Source organism: Vespula pensylvanica, chromosome 7, assembly GCF_014466175.1.
Source record: "Vespula pensylvanica isolate Volc-1 chromosome 7, ASM1446617v1, whole genome shotgun sequence".
NCBI lineage: Eukaryota > Metazoa > Arthropoda > Insecta > Hymenoptera > Vespidae > Vespula > Vespula pensylvanica.
The window spans coordinates 5,914,499-5,933,592 of record NC_057691.1 but is presented as its reverse complement, the minus strand read 5'-3'; the positions used below and the strand labels follow the sequence as shown (position 1 = coordinate 5,933,592).

Here is a 19,094-nt window from a genome sequence, read left to right as displayed (position 1 = left end):
GATTAATATTATATTATTAATATTTTAATATCTTATTAATGATGTAAAATTATAATAATCTAATAAAGAATCAATCATTTATTTTGAGGTTATTAATATGTAATATCGATAGATTTTTTTTTTATTATATACTACATATATAAATACGTATATAAATAATTAATAAAAATTGTCGAATGATTTGTTAAAAGTATAGTTTGAAAAGACCAATCACGTAGCACTTCGTCTTTCGAGAAAATACGAAACGATCTTTGATTCGATATCAACAATTTATTGACTACGTCATCTACGCCATCTTTAACAACACAGTAAACTACGATTTATCTGTTGCCGCGTTTTTAGGAAACGTTCTATTACATTTTATTTTAAGAAGCGTAATAAGTATTTCTCGTTAGAATATTATTCGATAAATATGACATCGGCATTGGAATCTATGGTTGTCGATGAAAAGCAGCTTCCTGAAAAGCCGGTAGATCGAGAGAAGGTAAGTAATATACTGTTCAGAATGTGAATATATATATGTCTATATATATATATATATATATATATATATATATATAAACACGTTTTTAAGAATATTTCATTAATATTTTAAAATTAAGTTTCGCAATATGTACTATATGATCGATCGTTGTAATCTGAAAGAATTTGAGGTTAAGGTTATATTGTTTTCTTTGTCAGACGTGTCCTCTCTTGCTTCGAGTTTTCTGCAATACTGGACGACATCACAATATTATGGAATACAGTAGAGGAAATGTACCTTCCAATGAATTGCAAATATATACATGGTAAAGTAAAAACGATAATTATGTTTTAATAGTAGGTTTCCGATTCGTTTGAATCGTTAACTTGTTATGTGAAATACATGTTTCGTACAAGTTTTTATTACTTAGTATTCATATTTGCTTGCAAAGGATGGATGCTACTTTAAGGGAAATTACAGGCCTGGTTAAGGAAGTAAATCCAGATGCACGGAGTAAAGGAACGTATTTTGATTTTTCTTTGGTAACTCCAGAATTAAGAAATTCTGGTTATAGAATGAGAGAAATTGGTGTTACATGTTCGGGACAAAAAGGAGCAGATGATAATAAAACTCTTGCACAAGCACGGTGTGTCTATTGTATATAATTGTGATATAATATTTTTAATAGTATGTTTAATAATAACCCTGTTGTTATCGTAATAACATCTCAAAGATATAAATAGAATTTTGATGTTTATTATATCCACAATGTAATTACAGGTTTACTATAGGTGATTATTTGGATATATCTATAACACCACCCAATAGAATGATGCAACCTGCTATCAGACGTGGCGGACTTCGTCAATATTAATTTTGTATAAATTTTCTCTGATCTCTATAAATCTATATAAGTGGCTATAATGATAAATTTATCGTAGGAAATAAAGCGACTTTAGAAAGTGTATATTTCTAAGAAGCATAAATTATGTTTTGTAATAATAAATGATACGATTGAAAGAAGCTAAGATATTATTTATCTATATGATATTTGTTTATTCTAATGAAATAATCCAAATGAAACAATTATTTTCTAATACCTAGCTTCCTATCTATTTTCTAATACGCTTTAGTCCTTGATTTTTGTAATTATACATGTCGCACGTTATTGTAGAAACAGATATCGGTATGTACCAATGAAGTAAATTTGTACAGTTTCCTGTTTTATAGAGAATATCTTATTTATCGACAATCGCAAATATAACAGGAAATAGTACATTACATTAATCGATGAAAATATATTGTCAGATATTTGATAGAATTTTATATAAGTATAAAAATATAATGAAACATATTTTTTTCTTTGTTTACAATATTTTATGTTATGTCGGTAAGAAAAACTATTGAATCTGCAATACCAACCATGTACCACTTGTAGAGGGCACTTCGTTTGTAGTCGCACGTGTAGCTTATCATACTTGAGATCTATATCCGTTAATTATTCATTCGTTTAAATTTCTTATTCGCGAAGTGCGTGAACGCGAAAGATGGAAAGATTAACCTAAGGAGTTGGAAGATTTCATTAATTTATATTTATTTGAAAGGTAGGTAAAAACGTACTTTTCAATATATTAATCGTTACATTCATTAATTATATCGAAAGATCGTTATATCGAAATATCGATGTCATCCATCTTGTTTATTTAAATCGCATTAATGTTATTGCGATTATCGAAGTATTCTCGTCTTTTTTCACAACGCATTATTTTTCGTTGCATTAACGCGATTTTTTTCTAGACACTTTCCATAATGATAATTTCATTATTTTCGCGAGATTCGGTGACGATGTATGACGTTGACGGAATTTACATAAATACTTTTCGTTCGTTTGGCAATTCTTTAAATAAAATTACACGTTTGACATTGCATGTAAAAATATTCACATATCGGTTATTGGTGCCATATTCATTTTGACCGTTACACTAGAAAGACGTATAAAGGAACATTATTATCACGAAGGTATTATTCTTATGTAATAGATTGTATGCAATATAAGTTGTATTTAATATAACCTAGCTTTATTATACTGTTGTATTAATATAGCATAATATCATGAAAATAGGTCGCTTTGACGCGTCGAAGCTGATTGAATATTCAAAAAGAAAAAAAAGAAAGGAAGAAAGAGAAAGATAGGTAGATAGAAGAAGAAGAGGAGAGAGAGAAAGAAAGAGACAGACAAACAATAAAGAAACGTGCATCATTACGGTAAGTCTTTATTACCTACAAAAATTATTCAATAATTTTTTTCTGTCTTTCTTCTTTCTTTCTTTCTTTCTTTTTTTTTTTTTTTTTCTTTCTTCATCACACGATATTTGTATTTATAAGAGAAAATATATAGGGAAAAGGAAAATGCTTCGATGATCGACGATTGACACGAAATATATTTCATGCGAATTTTTATGATCGACTTTGCGATATCGTTTTATTTGGAATGATTATTTTCATGATTAATAAATTAATAAAAGCGTCGAGAAGTTTGTCGGTGTTTGCTCGACGTCGCAATCGGCTTTTCTCTCGTATTTTACAAAGGAACGAAAGAGCCTGTAAAAACCGGACGATTGCCCGTTTACATCTTGTTTGCCGGGCTATCATCTACCGGTGAAATGAAAAAAAGGGGGAAACATGCACGTGGTTGACGTACGCCATGTGAAACATCTGTAACTGACGGACGGAATATTCGTATTTCTCTCTCTCTCTCTCTCTCTCTCTTTTTCTCTCTCTTTCTCTTTTTCTCTCTTTTTCTTTCTTTCTCTCACTCCCAAGGGACACGATTTGCTCGTTTACATTTTTACTAAATACTTGCTAACGTATCTACCTACCAGAGTTACGTGTTTCTTTTTCTTTTTTCTTTTTTCTTTTTTCTTTTCTCTCTCTCTCTCTCTCTCTCTCTCTCTCTCTCTCTCTCTCTCTCTCTCTCTCTCATTTTCTTTCTTTCTTTTTTCTTTCGTTACGTACGAATATCCCGCAATACTCGTGAAGAATTTTTTCTCGCATACATAGTTGATAACATAGCAGCAGCATCTTATTAACCGGTTCCACGATAAAATTATTCTTCAAAGTTATCTTTGCAATTACGTATGTAAATATTAAATCGTACGAAATAACAGTCAATATGTTTTAATAATTATTGTCGAGTAGATATATTATAGGTATACATTGAATTATCCGAAGTAATTGTTTTTTCAAAAATCTTTATCCTTTCAAAAAAAAAAAAAAAAAGTCGGATGCTGTTATACGTACTTATATAGATATAGTTTAAAAAAAGCGAAACAATATTTTTTAATTATTCCATTATAATGTTATAGGACAAGACATTTTTTTCTTTGTTTCGTTTAAATATCTTAGATAATAGCCGAGAGAAAAAAGATCAAATTTAAGGCTTTTATCATTGTATTATCCTCAAACGGGGGGTTAAGATTTGAAAGTTTTTAGAATGGTGTTTCAAGCAAAGTATATTTTTTTAGATCACTATGACAACAAAAATTGGCATGGGGGTCCATAAAAAAAAAAATAAAAAGAATTGTAGATATTTATTTCAGTTTTCGGTAATATATCAATTCCGGTACTATATCAGTTTCAGTAGAACAATATTGGTACTAATATTAAAATCATATCAACTTAAATTCCTTATTGGAGGCGTGTCTTAGGATAATAGGGGGCGTGTTTTACTGGATTAGGAGCGGAGCTATTGTAGACGGGGCGTGGTTTAAAAAAATAAAGCGGAGTTTATTGCAGCAAGGGAGAAGAAACAAAGACAACATTTATTATATAGGGTGGTATTAACAGATTCGATTTTTTTTACAGTAATATGGGCGTGTCTTACAAGGAGTAGAGGCGTGTTTTATAAGGGCTGTAGGCGTGTCTGTTCGTTTGTGGAGGGGGTAATCTATTTGTCTGTCGGTCCTTCGATCAAAATTTGTTGCAATGCTCGGCAATCTTGTGTATTTATGTGTCTATATTTTTTCTCAGTAAATGTAAAAGCATCTATATGTCAAGAGGTGTATTTCATACCTTCAATCTAGTCATATCCAATAAAAAACATTTCAATAATTCTTTCTTCTCTCCCTTTTCGGATCGCCGTTTAGCACTGCTTTTCGTTGGAGTGGGGGTGAGAATTCGCAGTAGGATATTTCCCCATAAGAATGGTGTGAGGTTTTTTAATCGAAGATCGACATCGAATTCTTCTCGCTATCATTCATTGATTTTTCACGATCAATTTTTATAACTTTGGAGGATATACAAAATATTACACGAGACAATGATTAGATCTATAGTTTTCATATTGTCATGGCTAGCAAAGCGAAAGACGATAGAAAGTTGTTAGAAGAGGGGAAAAGGTTGCGAGTTTGGCTTCTTACCGCGATCACCTGCGGCTATTTTAAAGACACTTCCACTTTAATTATACCAAACCGCTTTCGCGATATTACGATATTATGATATTACGAAGCATAAGCCGGGTTCCGGAGATTTAGGGTCGCGGAAAGTTTAAACTGTGCGCGTACACCCTCCCACCCTCTGTTCCAATTCTCCTTTACGATTTCTCCTTAACCGTTATCTAACTTCAACAATAGAGGCCGAACTTTCTACAAATGATTAAAGGTAAAACAACAAAATACAGGCGAATATAGATACAGTACTTTTTCATAATTAGGAAAGTTTAATGATCGATTTTAAGTTTAATAATCGATCGTTTGGTTAGGTCATTGATAAATATCGTTCTATATATATCAATATGAAATTTGAAGGAACGATAGGAAAGCTAACTTTTTAAAAGTAATTAAACGTAAAACGATAAAATATAATCAAGCATGTATACGTTGCTCGATCGTAATTAAGAAAAATTAATTATAATCTATAAATATCTATATCTGTTATCGTCATTATTAAAATACGTGAGATTTGAACGAACAAAAGATTGGACTAAAGGAGACTTGATTTTCTAGAAATGGCCGATGGAAGTTGGAAGGTAAGATTCGCGGGTGTAATCAGTAATCAAATTTATTAGTTTCTATTGTCTCGGGGGGATGAAATTCTTTTCCGATTTTATGGCGTGGAAAGACGATATAATAAGGAGAACGCGCCGCCTCGAGCGTGGCTGCGAGTAACGAGGGAATAAGAATGGCTAGGCGAGACGGGGCTCTGGTTTTAGGGGTGGTGTAGGTTCCAGCCTTACTTTCGGGGTGCTGCTTTCTGGGCTTGCTCTTCGTGAGGGTAGCGAGAAAGAGAGAGAGAGAGAGAGAGAGAGAGAGAGAGAGAGAGAGGGCTAAGATTTACTGGACTCAGCTAGTGGCCGCTAACTTTGTAGAGAAGCTTTCGAGGGGTTGAAGGGATAGGGGAGGTGGACGTTTCTCGAAAACATTAAAGCGATATAACCACCGAGAATTCTTCAATTTTTTTAGATGATCAATATACTATCGTTCGAGGAAATGTTTAAGTAACCAAAATTCAAAGGAAGCACTTTCCATTTGTTAATTTAATTACAAATATTAATAATGATATATATATATATATGTATATAATTATAAAGATACAATATCTAATCTTTTCGTTAATATACTTTTATCCAATACCTCGGAAGAGGAACAATTTCACGCTCGACTCCTTTTCGATATCGCGTTTCATTGCGGTCTTGTTCGCATCCCAAGCTCGATTCGCATTGGTGACAAAAAATCTGTTGACTCAGGAGCATTGGGGGTCGTAATAAAAATAAATATTCTCGGCGTATGCGCGCCGGCCTGGGGTGGTAAAGTATGAGAGAGGCGAGAAAAAGGAGGAGAGGAGAAGAAGAAAAAGAAAAAGAAGGAGATGGAGATGGAGATGGAGATGGAGAAGGGGTGGGGTGGGTGGTTAGAAAGGAGAAAGAAGGTGGTAACCCTCCTCTACTCCTACGACATACTGTGCCCTATAACGATATATAAAGCCGACATATTTCCGAATAAATCGTTTTTTTCAAATCTCCTGCATAGAACGAGCGATAAACTTGATGTGGATGATTCGTGCGCACATGTATATGTGTGAGAGAGAAGGGAAAGAGGCCTACGATACGATATTTCCAACCATTACCGTTTTCCGCTGTGTTGCACGGATTTTTATTTCAAAAATGATATTTACGAACGGCAAGGTGTTATTCTAATGTCGCTTTGGGAACGATACGCATTCGTGTCGTCTTATCTTTTAAAAAATTCTGATTGGAATAATCGCTTATCTTTGTCACTCTTACGAACGACGAAGTACCTATACAATTCTTTCTTATTCTTGACCGATCTGATTTTTTTCATAAAGTTTTTTATATTTTCATGAATATTTTTATATTTTGATTTCTCTTGATAATTTCTTTTCTGAGGACTATTAGAACTAGAAATTTCACGATTTAAATTCCAGCATCTAAGAGCACAAATCTTTCGGTTCGAGTTTTTCTCAGAATCGACCTTCGAGATATTGCTAATGGATTCCCGGATGTACTCTAAAAGCGAGTCTTTCCTGGGTCTGGAGTCTATTTCCTTCGTGCCATCACGATACAAGCAAGTATTAGTCACACATACACACGCACACACATACACGTATATACAAATGTTTCTATATGAAATAAATAACTTTAGAATAAAAATTAATTTCTTTGAAAAATATTCGATGCATTTAACAACAGGATATCTGTTTTGGGTCGTTTACAAAGGGATATCTCGAAGAACTTTTCTTTTTGTAAAATTTTGTATTCCACGATGTTGTATCGCGTTTGGTATTCCGAGACGGTGGCGATGATGTTTTACCGATCGGATGTTGGGCGGGGCAGCTGCTATTCTCTCCTTCTTTTCGAACCCAACGGGACTGTAATGGGCTTGCAACATCTTGCGAGGTAGTTCACACAGCCCTCGTTGCTCTCTTGTTCTTTCTCTTTCTCTTTTTCTCGATCATCTTTCGTCATATCCGTTTTTCGGCCTTTCTAACTATGTGTGTGTGTGTGTGTCTGTGAGAAAAATTCTCAATTGTTATTTCTAAGTTTCTTTCCGAATTACCTTAAACTCAAATTTATTTTTACGATTTCGATCTAGTCCCAAAGAGATCTTCGTTGTCTATTAAAAATATAATCCTATAATATTTTTTTTTATTTCTATCTTTCTTTCTCTTCTTTTTTGTCGAGTGAACAAACGTGACCACACGTATGTACGTTCAGAAGGAGATGAGATATTAGGAAAATCAACAAATTCTGCAAGTTATCTGGAATGTTCGTGTTTATTGATCGTGTAAGTTTGATTTACACACGTGTAAGATACACATACGTATACCTATATTTAGTTGCATGGATCAGCATTGAAATATGTAGTACATAGTAATAGAAGAGATACTCTAGGTAATTTACGCACATTTGTTATTGATTATAGTACACGTGCAATTCGTTTGTGTATGTGCATACGTCGTTGAATTATTATTTTGACATAGATAGAAATTTCCATCTTTAGATAGGTTTCTTTTTTGTTTGATCTTTTTCTAGCCATCGATCACATACATTTTTCAAAGTATAATAATAATTGTTTAATAAATAGTCCGACGATATATACCTATACGATATTTTACGTGTCTAGGTAAATTTTTTCTAGGGTCGTTATGTCAGTTAATTTTTCAGTCGTAGTAAGGGGGTTGCTTTCGAGAGATCGTATTAAAATCAGTACGTAGCTACACCCTCCGTATTCTTCCTCCTTTCTCCCTCCTCCTTCTCCTCCTTTTCCTCCTCTTCCTCCCCCTTCTTTCTTCTCCTCGTTTTCTTCTCCCTCGACGAAAGGCATTAACACTCCGTTGTTTATGAGGCGCCGCAAGAAAGCACCGGCGCGGACGGTGTAAGTATATGTATATAATGTAAGGGTGTGAGGATCTCAAAACGAGTCGCGAGACGTTACCGGAAAACAAATGACGCGAAAGGATTTTCCTGTTGCAGAGGAGAAAGCAAAAATTCAACGTCTGTTTACGCTAATACCTCATCGTTAACGAGACTTAACGACTGAACTTCTATTAAAGAATATATATACATATATTTTCAAGAACAAATGTTGTGGATCAAAAAGGTATATACAAAATCAAAAGGATATATATATGTAGAACTATTTGTAATATCAAACGACAAAATAATTCCTTCTGTGTAACATCGATCCTTTCATATCGATATCAAATCACAAACATTACAATCGTCATTTACTATCGATCGTAATAACATTATATGTATATAATATACTTTATATATTATAGTTTATTATTAATAACATTATATGTATATAATGTATATAATATAGTGTCGTATATTCAATATTTCATATTTAAAGCTTTTTATAGAACAAAGTTTCTTCTCGTATATTAGAGTTAGAAAATCGAAAAACTTCAATGTCACAACACTTGGCGAACATTGATTTCTAATAGGACACGCGATAAGAAGAATAAGAAAGCAGTCAGAGTTGCTATCGTCGACGTCGTCGTCGATTGAGCGAAAGAAGAAAGAAAGAGATGAAGGGTTAGAGGGAGAGGGTAGCAGAGGATGGCCGTTCTACCGGAGGTCAGGACTTTCAGGAGCGTATAATTAATTTCCCGTGTCACTCCAGCCTCCTCTCTCTCTCTCTCTCTCTCTCTCTCTCTCTCTCTCTTTCTCTCTCTCTCTCTCTCTCTCTGTCTTTCTCTTTTTTCCCCTACCTCGTGATTCTTTCACCGCTTGTACTCCCACCTTCGATCCATCCGACGCAAATCCCCGGACCAGGACGACTACGACTACGACTACGACGACGACGACGATGACGACGACGACGACGACGACGACGACGACGACGACGACGATGGCAATGGTGATGGCGACGACGACGACGACGACCTCGACGACGGCGACGACGACGACGACGACAATATTGCTGGCCATTTCGTTCGACGGTGTTCGAACGCCTCCGACGATTCTCTCGAGCTCGGGCCGAACCCCTTTTCGACGGCAACCCCTCGCGGAGAAAGGGGGTGACTTTGCGAACAAGCAACTGGAACCGATTCCTCCCTTCCTCATTCTCCCCCTCTCTCTCTCTCTCTCTCTTTCTCTCCTCTTCCTCTTCGTCTCCTCTTACTCCTCTCCATCCGACGCATACCGACCCGTCAATATCAGCCTCCGTAATTAAACATAACAGATCAACATTCGACATTAGGTATATACCAAATGGTTTCCTCTTACTCACACATACATATGTACTACAGTCGTGTATATCCTTTCTATGTGAGAACGTTAGCATGTCAGTGAATATAGGTATCAGAAGCGTCTCCTAACCCCCCGACGGTTACTCGACTCGAATCGGTTAATTGGATAAATGTCCGATGAACGCCGGCTCGTCCCTTCTCCTCCTCCACCTCCTCCTCCTTCCGTCTATTCTACTCCTTCTCTACCCCCTTTTGTCTCCCTCTCTCTCTCTCTTTCTCTCTCTCTCTCTCGCACACTCGTTCTCGCTCTACCTCTCTCAGACTCAGCTTCAACCTCACCCTTCAACTTTACCCTTACCCTCTTTCTCACCCTCTCGCCCCCTTTCCTCATTTCCGGCCGTGTCCTTATCCCGGACTCATTGGGAAAACAATCGCTTGTTCCGCGGAGATGAATTTATCGAAGCTCTCTCGGTGTATTTTGCTTCCTCCTTCCTCCTTTCGATTCGAGTCCGATAGCGCCGAGACGATCGAAAGAATGTGGACGTACCTCTTTTGCCGGACGAGAAGAAGTAGACTCTTGTATGACTTTTCTTTCTTTCTTTCTTTCTTTCTTTCTTTCTTTCTTTCTTTCTTTCTTTTCTTCCTTCCTTCCTTCCTCTCTTTCTTTCTTTCTTTCTTTCTTTCTTTCTTATTACTCTCTTTTTCTTTATTGTACATACATTTGCATTATTCACCCTCTCGAGTCTTCCCAAGTAGAAAAATGTTTTTTCTCTGTACTTGTAGAAGAACTGTTGATAAGAGGAAGGAGCGATAAGAAAAGGAAAAACTCGACACTTTTCAATCTAAACGTTCTACGTTCGTTGAAGAAATCACACACACATATATATATGTATATATATATATCTATTTATTTCGCGACCCTCATAGTGACGTTTCGCCGAGAATATTGCATTTCCAGTTTCCACAAACCATCTCTCTTCATTTGTCTCCTTCCGACATCGACTTCGCCTTCCGGGAGCCCCATAATCCGCTTACTCCCGTAGACTCATTACATGCGGAATGTTATTGACGCTATCTATAACCTATTCTTATAAGTAATTTTCTAAAGCAGAAAATTGTCCCCTCGCGTTCTCGGTTCTTAATCATCGTTCTCTTATCGATATCCAATTTACATATATATGTATATATATATATATATCATGCATAAATATAATGAATATATGTTAAATAAAGTAATCTAAAACTGGACGTTATAAAGAATAAATCCTTTACTTTCAATGATATCGACAAAATTTCTAAAGAAGAATAAATCTCATTCATTAGAAATTGATATAATAGAAAGAGAGAGAGAGAGAGAGAGAGAGAGAGAGAGAGAGAGAGAGAGAGAGAGAGAGAGAGAGAGAGAGAGAGAGAGAGAGAGGAAAGATTAAATTTTGAACACCTCTTTAAATGTTTATTAAATATTTCAAAAAAAATGAAAAATAATTCTACATTCGTAGATACTTTCTTAATCAATTTGATACAAATATTCTTTCAAAGTTAGAATATAGAGATTCAATTATAACATTACTTATTCTTAATTCCTATCGTTATTATAATATATCTAACTTATAAAAAATACAAGCTATAGTATATGAGCATTAATATATATTATATACATGTATAATATATACAAATATATATATATATATACATATATTTGATATGGATATATAGATATACGTACAATCTTAATAGCTTTTATCTATTCTTAGAAAATTAGAAGAATATAGTCAAGGCAAAGAGAAGCAAAGAGAAGCAAAGAGACAGACTACGTCTCTTAGTAGTCCCTTCGTAGAATTAGAACTCTTAATTAGGGTTTTCAGGCATAGATTAGGATGCGTCGCGTTCGCATGCTCGCGTCGTTTCTTAGCGTTCTCTGGCGCCGGCAAATAAGGCAGTCAGATTCTAATTGCTGGCCATAAATCAGGGACAACACCTGCACAATTCCAAAATGTTTATCAGAGGACTGCTGCTACGCCATTAGAAGGACGGATAGACGAAATGACTAACTGATGAAAGTTTAACAGCGTTCCTCTCGTTATTAGATTAATTTCATTAATTACGTTTCTCTTAGGAGCCAAGCTTTCGAGACACCACAATGCTCGACAGCGTGAAATCGATCGCCTTGTAAGAACACGACGACGTTCGATATCTCTTGAAATTTTCATCATTTTATTTCCCATCGACAGTCTCGTGTCGTCTATATAATTCGATCATTAAAATTATAACACATCTGTTTTATCCAACAACGATTGAGAACTTTGATTATTTTATTTCGTTTATTTCAAAATCGAACGTTTGACGAAGGAAATTGTTAATATACATATATAATACGTAACAATAGGAGATTCTATTATTTCTTTTCTATCCTTTTCTTTTTTTCCTTTTCGCATTATAAGGAGTCAATAATATAACGATAGCTTTGACTTTGTCTTGTTTCGTTTATGTTAAATGTATATCAAAATTCACGAGTGTTTCGAGAAAAAGAGATTCTAGTTGTTCTTTTATATCGTCGAAGCGTCGAATTAGAGTGGGATTAGTGATGGAATCACGAACGATGAGGAATGACCATGCAAATCAGAGAGAGAGAGAGAGAGAGAGAGAGAGAGAGACAGAGAGAGAGAGAGAGAGAGAGAGAGAGAGAGAGAGAAAGAAAGAGAGAGACAGAGATTACGAGATATGTAAATGAGAAGACTTCTTCAGCATGCCATCTGTCATTTTTGTCGAGCGGTTTAGTCGGGGAAAAGCGAGTAGACGGGGATGTTGGTCGTAAGGAGAGAAGGGATGGGAGTAGAAGGGATAGGGGGATGAAAAGGGGAAGCTATCTCGTAATGCGTTTTACACGCTAATTCGACTGGCTTCGATTAATGATGCCGACAATTGCGATTCTCACGTTCGATGAATTATACGTGTATCTTATGTCGAGCGATGTTAGAAAAATCCTATAAAACGAAGAATCGTTTTTATAAACGAAAGAAAGAAAGAAAGAAAGAAAGAAAAAAAAAGAAAATACAACGAATACCTACGTATGCACGTGTTGTTTTAATCCGTAGATTAATATTAATCTTAGTGCTTTTGAATGGCGGACAATAAAAACACGTTAATTATCTTGAATATTTATACGATGTTAGGATTAACAAGAGTAAACAAGGTGAAGCGAAAGGAAAGAAAAGAAGAAAGAAAGAAAAGGAACAAAAAAAAAAAAAAATAAGCTGAGGAGAGCCCTCGAGAGTCAATAATATACCGACAAGCTTTATTTTATTTAAGCGGCTCCAGTTTTTCATTACGTTCATTCTCACGTCCCCTTCTCTTTTTCTTTTTAAGAAAAAATACTACACTGGTAGATGAGAGGGTGGGGCGACGGTGTCGAAAGCAACCAACGAGGTTACCTCCCTGTTACTCGAATATATTATTTACTATTCTTTATTTTCTTTTGGCCTTGCCTCTTTCCCTTTAAGATTTCTTAGTTGGAGAAATGAGAGAGAGAGAGAGAGAGAGAGAGAGAGAGAGAGAGAGAGAGAGAGAGGGAGATAGAGAAAGAGATAGAGTCGATTGTCAGAGTGCTGAAGCTTTTGTGCATCATGAAACATACTTTAATATCGTATACCAAGTATCCTCTTTCTTTATAAAATATGATATATACATATATATATATATATATATATATATTATATTGCATAAGTAATACATAGATATGCGTAAGAAAGTTCGTTGTTAATCCATCATCTGTTTTTCTTGGCACCGTCTCAAGTCTCTTTCCTTTCTTTTTTTTCCTCTTTTTTCTTCTTCTTTTTGTTCTTCTTCTTCTCTTGTATCATAAGGAGAAGAAGAAGGAGGAGGAGGAGGAGGAGGAGGAGGAGGAGGAGAAAGAGAAAAAGGAATAGTAGATAGTGCAGCGTTTATTCGCGACATTTAAAGTTGCAACAGTAACCAAGGGAAAGTCATCGACGTCGTGGTTTACGTTACACGGCTAGTTCGAGTCGGATCGATAGAAATCGAGTAGAAAGCGGGGAAAGTAGCAAAAAAAGAGCATGTTAGAAAGAGAGAGAGAGAGAGAGAGAGAGAGAGAGAGAGAGAGGTGGGAGTAGTGGAAGCTTTGAGATAGGTGGTGGAGGAGAGGATACTAGGGAAGGGATAAAATCATCTTAAGTACGCTCGATTTCAGCGTTACGAGCTGCGGTCTTTTTTCGAATAGGATAGGACTTTGCTGGGAGAGTTCGTCGTGGGGGCGTCGAAGATGCAAGATTACCAAAGAAAAGAAAGTTCAGCTTTCGAGGGAAGGGATTTCCAAAGCGAATCCCTATCGAAGAAGCTTCGGGTCATTCGGTGCGATGTCCATGCCCGGAAAATTTGGATGACCTTGGTATATTTGGGATCGATCGTTCAGCAGACTAGGCAGGCAAGCAAGCAGGCAGGCAGGCAGGCAGGCAGGCAGACAAGCAGACAAGTAGGCAAGCTAGATGACGTATATATAAGAAGAGAAAGAGGGTGGTTGGTGATCACGATGTTGGTAGTAGTGGTGGTAAGGTAGAAGGGATGGTTTATAACTGAACGATGCACGCCAACGATAGCGAGTGTATTTTTGCAATAGGAGTAACTTATATGCGACTAGTATGCGTCAGGATACGTTAGGAAAGATAGATTTATGTTCGCAAAAGAGCGTCGAGTCACGTGTCTCAATAGAGGGATATCGTGCTGGTTTTTCAAATCGAACGGTACGATGTCCAATTTGTCTTGTCTGTCACGAGCGGATCGACGAGGACTCCATGAAGGGGCACTCTTAGATATGTTTCGTAGGATGCTTTCTTTTTCTTTTTCCCTTTAGTATATTTCTTTTTCTTCTTACTCTTCTTATTCTTCTTCCTGGCAACCTGCTATATTAACCTTTTACCATGGAACTTTATTTATTCGTCGAATTCAGATCTCTCGTAGAAGGTAGATGATAGTAGGTAGATAGCCGAGTACACCCGTGAGCATAGTTTCTCTCTTCTTCTGAAACAGAACCGATGAGAGGAAGAGAAGAGAAGAGTAGAGAAGAGAAAGACAGGGAGAGAAAGAGAGAAACCACACTCTGCTCCGTTCGCTGTTGCATATTTTATTGCGCGCATTATTTAAATGAGCGCGACTTCGCCGTAATCTTGCCACGGAGAGAAGACTTCTTCTCTCTTCCTTTAACCATAGCCATCTCCTTTTCTCTTCCATCTCTCCTTCTTTTACTTTCACAGCGCTGGTCTTGCTTTTCCTCTTTCTCCTACTTACTGAGGGAGCACCTAAGCAACCCTTAAACGTACAGGGTAGTCGAAGAGAGGGGAGGAGGAGAGTAGTTCTCGGCTGGTTCAGCTAGCTCGACTTGGCTGGCTGGTAACGCGGAGCTTTCCCTGGGGTTGCCGCCGGAGGAATGGGGGTGAATAAGAGAGGGGTAGAGAGAAGAGGCCGGCCAAGCGTGTTTTTGCGAGCTGTTTCTGCTGACCAGTGCGGCTTTTCCTCTGCGGTCATCTCTCGTCGCCTCCCAAAGCTTGTAGAGTCGCTTATTGCCCCGAAGCTCCTGTTAACCGCCCTCTTTAACTTCCTGTCCCGACAGTCCTTCTTCCACGGAAAGAAGAGCAAACCCCGAATACTAGCCTCGTGCAAGTCCCCTTAAATACATCGACATCTGGGACTAGCTGTCGACGGCAAAGCTTTTCGACGATTCTATTCCTTGATTTGTGTCCAGGAAGACGTCCGATCTGCCTTTCTAACATTTCTATGCGTGCCTGTTAACAATGAACTCTCGTGATACGAAAGATACAAAAGATATGAAAGAAGAAGAAGAAGACGAAGACGAGCTTCATCTTCATCTTTATCTAATTTATCTATCTATCTATTCATTCATCCATCCATCTATCCATCCATCCATCCATCCATCCATCTATCTCTTTCTTTCTCGAGTAATGGATTCGTGTGTTTGACTTACTCGAGTATACTCGTAAACGCTTTGATATACGTGGGTGGGGTGGGGGGAGAAACAGGTAAACGGTAACCATGAAAATTTCAACTCTCCGAGAACGTAATCAGCATACTTGGTACATTCGTTTCCAGGCAGAGGGAATACCATTTCCCGGGGCGATCACTTTGTGAAGATTCGAGATAACGTAAATTCTCTCTTTCTCCTTCTCCTCCTCCTCCTCCTCCTCCTCCTCCTCCTCGTTCTCCCCCACCTTCTCCATCTCTTTCTCCTTCCTTTCTAACCCCCTCCTCCACCCTGTTTTATATCCTACTACTCTCTCGTTAAAAGAATGGAGGGCGATTGCGTAGCTCGTATTCACGCCATAATGTTTATCCTTTTGCAGCTCGTACCGTCGAAGAGCACAAAGACCATTGTTTTTAAAGCGTGCGTTATTACTCCATGGGAGTATGATATTATAAAGCACGAAAAGTCGATAAATGGGATTATTATAAGGCTCATCAAACGAGACTTTTCTTGTTTACATAGATTCGAATTTTCGTTCGAAGGAGCATGCTCTTACGTATGTTGACGATATTATTATTCTACTACTATAATAATACTACTACAGCTCCTACTACTACTACTACTACTACTACTACTACTACTACTACTACTACTACTACTAGTATTACTACTACTATTGCCGCATAGTTTTCGATCCCTAAGGTTAGACAATTAAGCGAATTACATGTAACAGCTGAACATTAGCTCGTAATGTGACCCTTCATTTACTCGACCGTTAGCCACACCTCTTACCCTTTAAGGGCAAGTACTTATCGTCCCTATGTCCCTTCGATTTCTCCAATTCTTCCTCTCGGATTTACTTCAGATACGAGGAATATCTTTTAACAAGTGGATCTTTTTGGATATTAAAAAAAAAAAAAAAAGATTAGAATTATAATTTATATTACGAGGGTAATCGTTATTACGAGGATTATTGTATCCTTCTTTCTTTTTTTTGAATTTGATTAATTTTATTCGATGGATCTCTGATGATAGAAGTTTACTTTGATTTCTAAGTTGTAATTTTTTATTGAAGGAGAATATCATCTTTATTTGTTTATTATTTTTCGATGCATTCTTTGATGAATATACAGCGTTGAGTTATAGTTCTCTTATATTAATTTCAATAGAAAGATCATTTCTCGTTTCGTTTAATCGAAAAAAAAGGAATAGAAAATGGCCAAATCGAAGATATGTTATCGGTCGAATTTCCCTCGGCCTTAAATTATCACTGGATTTTCTCTTATCTTTAGTCCGAGTAATCCACGAAAGAATAACTACCGAAGATATCGATTCTGCATATGCATCGGCACCGCCGATACTCGATAAAGGGACAAAAGAAAACCACATTTATACTTTTATCTTCTCCTACCCATTTCCTTTACGAAGGAGACACGTTGTGCCTTCGATTCTAACAAACTTGCTGAGTTATCGGATTGCAAAGATTAAAGATCTCTATCCCATATGTAATATTATTTCAAGGTAAAACGTACTTTCGAGTAATCGATTAGATGTCCAATTTTAACGAGAATCCTGCTCGCGATTAACCCCGTGTAATAACCAAAGGGAATATTAATATTTCCGTCTACGATGTGAGCTATTTTTTTCCTCCTTTTTTCTTTTTTCTTTCCTTTTTTTTTTTTTCTTCGTCGAACGCACAACATTTAACAAATCTAATCGTATTTTTTTCTTTAATATATTTATTTAATATCGATTGACTTATTGATAACAATAAAATAAAAGTGAGATGGACGAATTTGAAGGACGTAGCTCTGGGAGAGAGAAAGAAGGAGAGAGAAAGTTTCGAATTATCGTTACGATGTGTTTCGTGTTCGTGACAGTGTGAAAGTGCGAATGAAAAAGCGGCGTTGGGACAATGATAGAAGGAGAGAGAGAGAGAGAGAGAGAGAGAGAAAGAGAGAAAGAAAGAATAGCAACCGTGACAGACATCGAGCTTTTAAGGGCTGCTGGAAACAGCTGTGGCGTGAACGCATTTTTAGTTGCGAAATATTTGTAAATATTCCTCTTTGTGGAATACAACCAGAGAGAAAGAAAGAGAGAAAGAGAGAGCTTGAGAGACTGAGAGACTGAGAGAAAGAGAGCTCGAAGAGTCCTTTCCAGAGGGCAGGTCGAGTCAAGGATGGAAAGGATAAAAGCTTTCGGCCTTCCACGTTTGACGGTCAAACGGATCCTGTATTTGGCAAGCTCTCTTGCTTGGCTATATTCGTGTACGTTACGAATATATATAGTACATAGCGAGATTCTTCAAAGAAATTTCTCCTATGTATTCGACTGGAGCTTTATCTGTGAACGGCTTGTTTACGATGAAAACGGGTTCGTTCCATATTCGGAATATAATTAATAACGATAACGAACTGATATCACGTTGATCGTCTATCGTTCCGTCGAATTTTTCCATCGAATATTTTCCGAAGAACAAAAGAAAAAGAAAACGATAAGTATATTGTTTTTCTTTTAGTTTCTTTTTTCTTCTTTTTCTGTTTATTTTATTTTATTTTATTTCATTAATTTTTTTTTTTTTTTTTTTTTAATATACAAGTGATAAAAAGTTGAAAGACTTGGTAAAAAGGCTCGCATATTTTTCCCTATTTATTATCGGCAATCCTTAGGTGGATATGTTTTACGAAGGGACGATAAGCAAACGCGTAAGTAATTAAGTAGATCTAGGTATTTCGCGGAAAGGGAAATTAATGGGAAGCTGTAAGGATAGTTAGTCGAGGGTAGATTTCTAGGTTCACCACGTGGTGGATGCTTGAATCACGTGAGGGCATCCCCAATCGGTAAACAAGGGAGGGTCGTTAAAGCAACGGTTAAACTGATGACTGTAGGTTCGTAGGAGGATGAGGGTGTTTAGGAGGGTTGTTTACGGCTACTCTCTCTCTCTCTCTCTCTCTCTCTCTTTTTTCTTTCTTTCTCTTCTTACTCTACGGTCAATAAAGTTTAAGTACCCCAAGAGATTGCTGTTGTCTCTGTCCATCTAGTCTTACTTCCTTTTTTTCTCTTTTCTTTTTCGTATCTTTCTTTTTCTCCTTTCTTTCCACTTTATCGCTGACGTTGCATCACGATATCGTGGCATCATATTTATTTATTTTTTCCCTATCAAAAAAAAAAAAAAAAAAAAAAAAAAAAAAAGAACGAGAAACGAATCAATTTAGTCGCGTTCAACTTTCTTTCCTTTTTTTCTTTTTTTTTAAACTTTCTTTCGAATCGAAACTTGTTAGAATCTCTGTTTCGCTTGGTCGAGAACGAACATGTACGAACTTTGGAAGGATAATGCATATCCTTCTGTTCTTAAAAAAGGAAAAAAAAAAGAAGAGAAAAAGAAGAGAAAAGAGCGAGATCGAGAGGAGAATCGAAAGACAGGAG

At 36.6% G+C, this 19,094-nt stretch overlaps 2 protein-coding genes across 2 annotated transcripts in view; both read left to right on the top strand.

The window, feature by feature from the left end:
- Positions 1–210: 210 nt before the first annotated feature.
- LOC122630573 (histone deacetylase complex subunit SAP18) lies at positions 211–1,486 on the top strand. Its single transcript, XM_043815188.1, has 4 exons — positions 211–484; positions 682–788; positions 915–1,109; positions 1,244–1,486. The coding sequence occupies exons 1-4, from the start codon at positions 413–415 to the stop codon at positions 1,335–1,337; spliced, it is 468 nt and encodes a 155-aa protein (XP_043671123.1). The 5' UTR covers positions 211–412; the 3' UTR covers positions 1,338–1,486.
- A 1,190-nt stretch (positions 1,487–2,676) lies between these two features.
- The window catches only part of LOC122630620 (forkhead box protein P1-like), a 319,327-nt gene continuing 302,909 nt past the window's right edge, over positions 2,677–19,094 (top strand). The window contains exon 1 of the mRNA XM_043815317.1: positions 2,677–2,728. The gene's annotated coding sequence lies outside the window, so the exon portion shown is untranslated. The remainder of the gene's footprint in view (positions 2,729–19,094) is intronic.

Excerpts from the sequence above, each read along its gene's own strand:
- LOC122630573 (XM_043815188.1), top strand. The coding sequence starts at position 413 with ATGACATCGGCATTGGAATCTATGGTTGTCGATGAAAAGCAGCTTCCT. Across the intron at positions 485-681 it reads AGCCGGTAGATCGAGAGAAG|ACGTGTCCTCTCTTGCTTCG; the intron begins GTAAGTAATATA and ends TTTCTTTGTCAG. Across the intron at positions 1,110-1,243 it reads AAAACTCTTGCACAAGCACG|GTTTACTATAGGTGATTATT; the intron begins GTGTGTCTATTG and ends ATGTAATTACAG.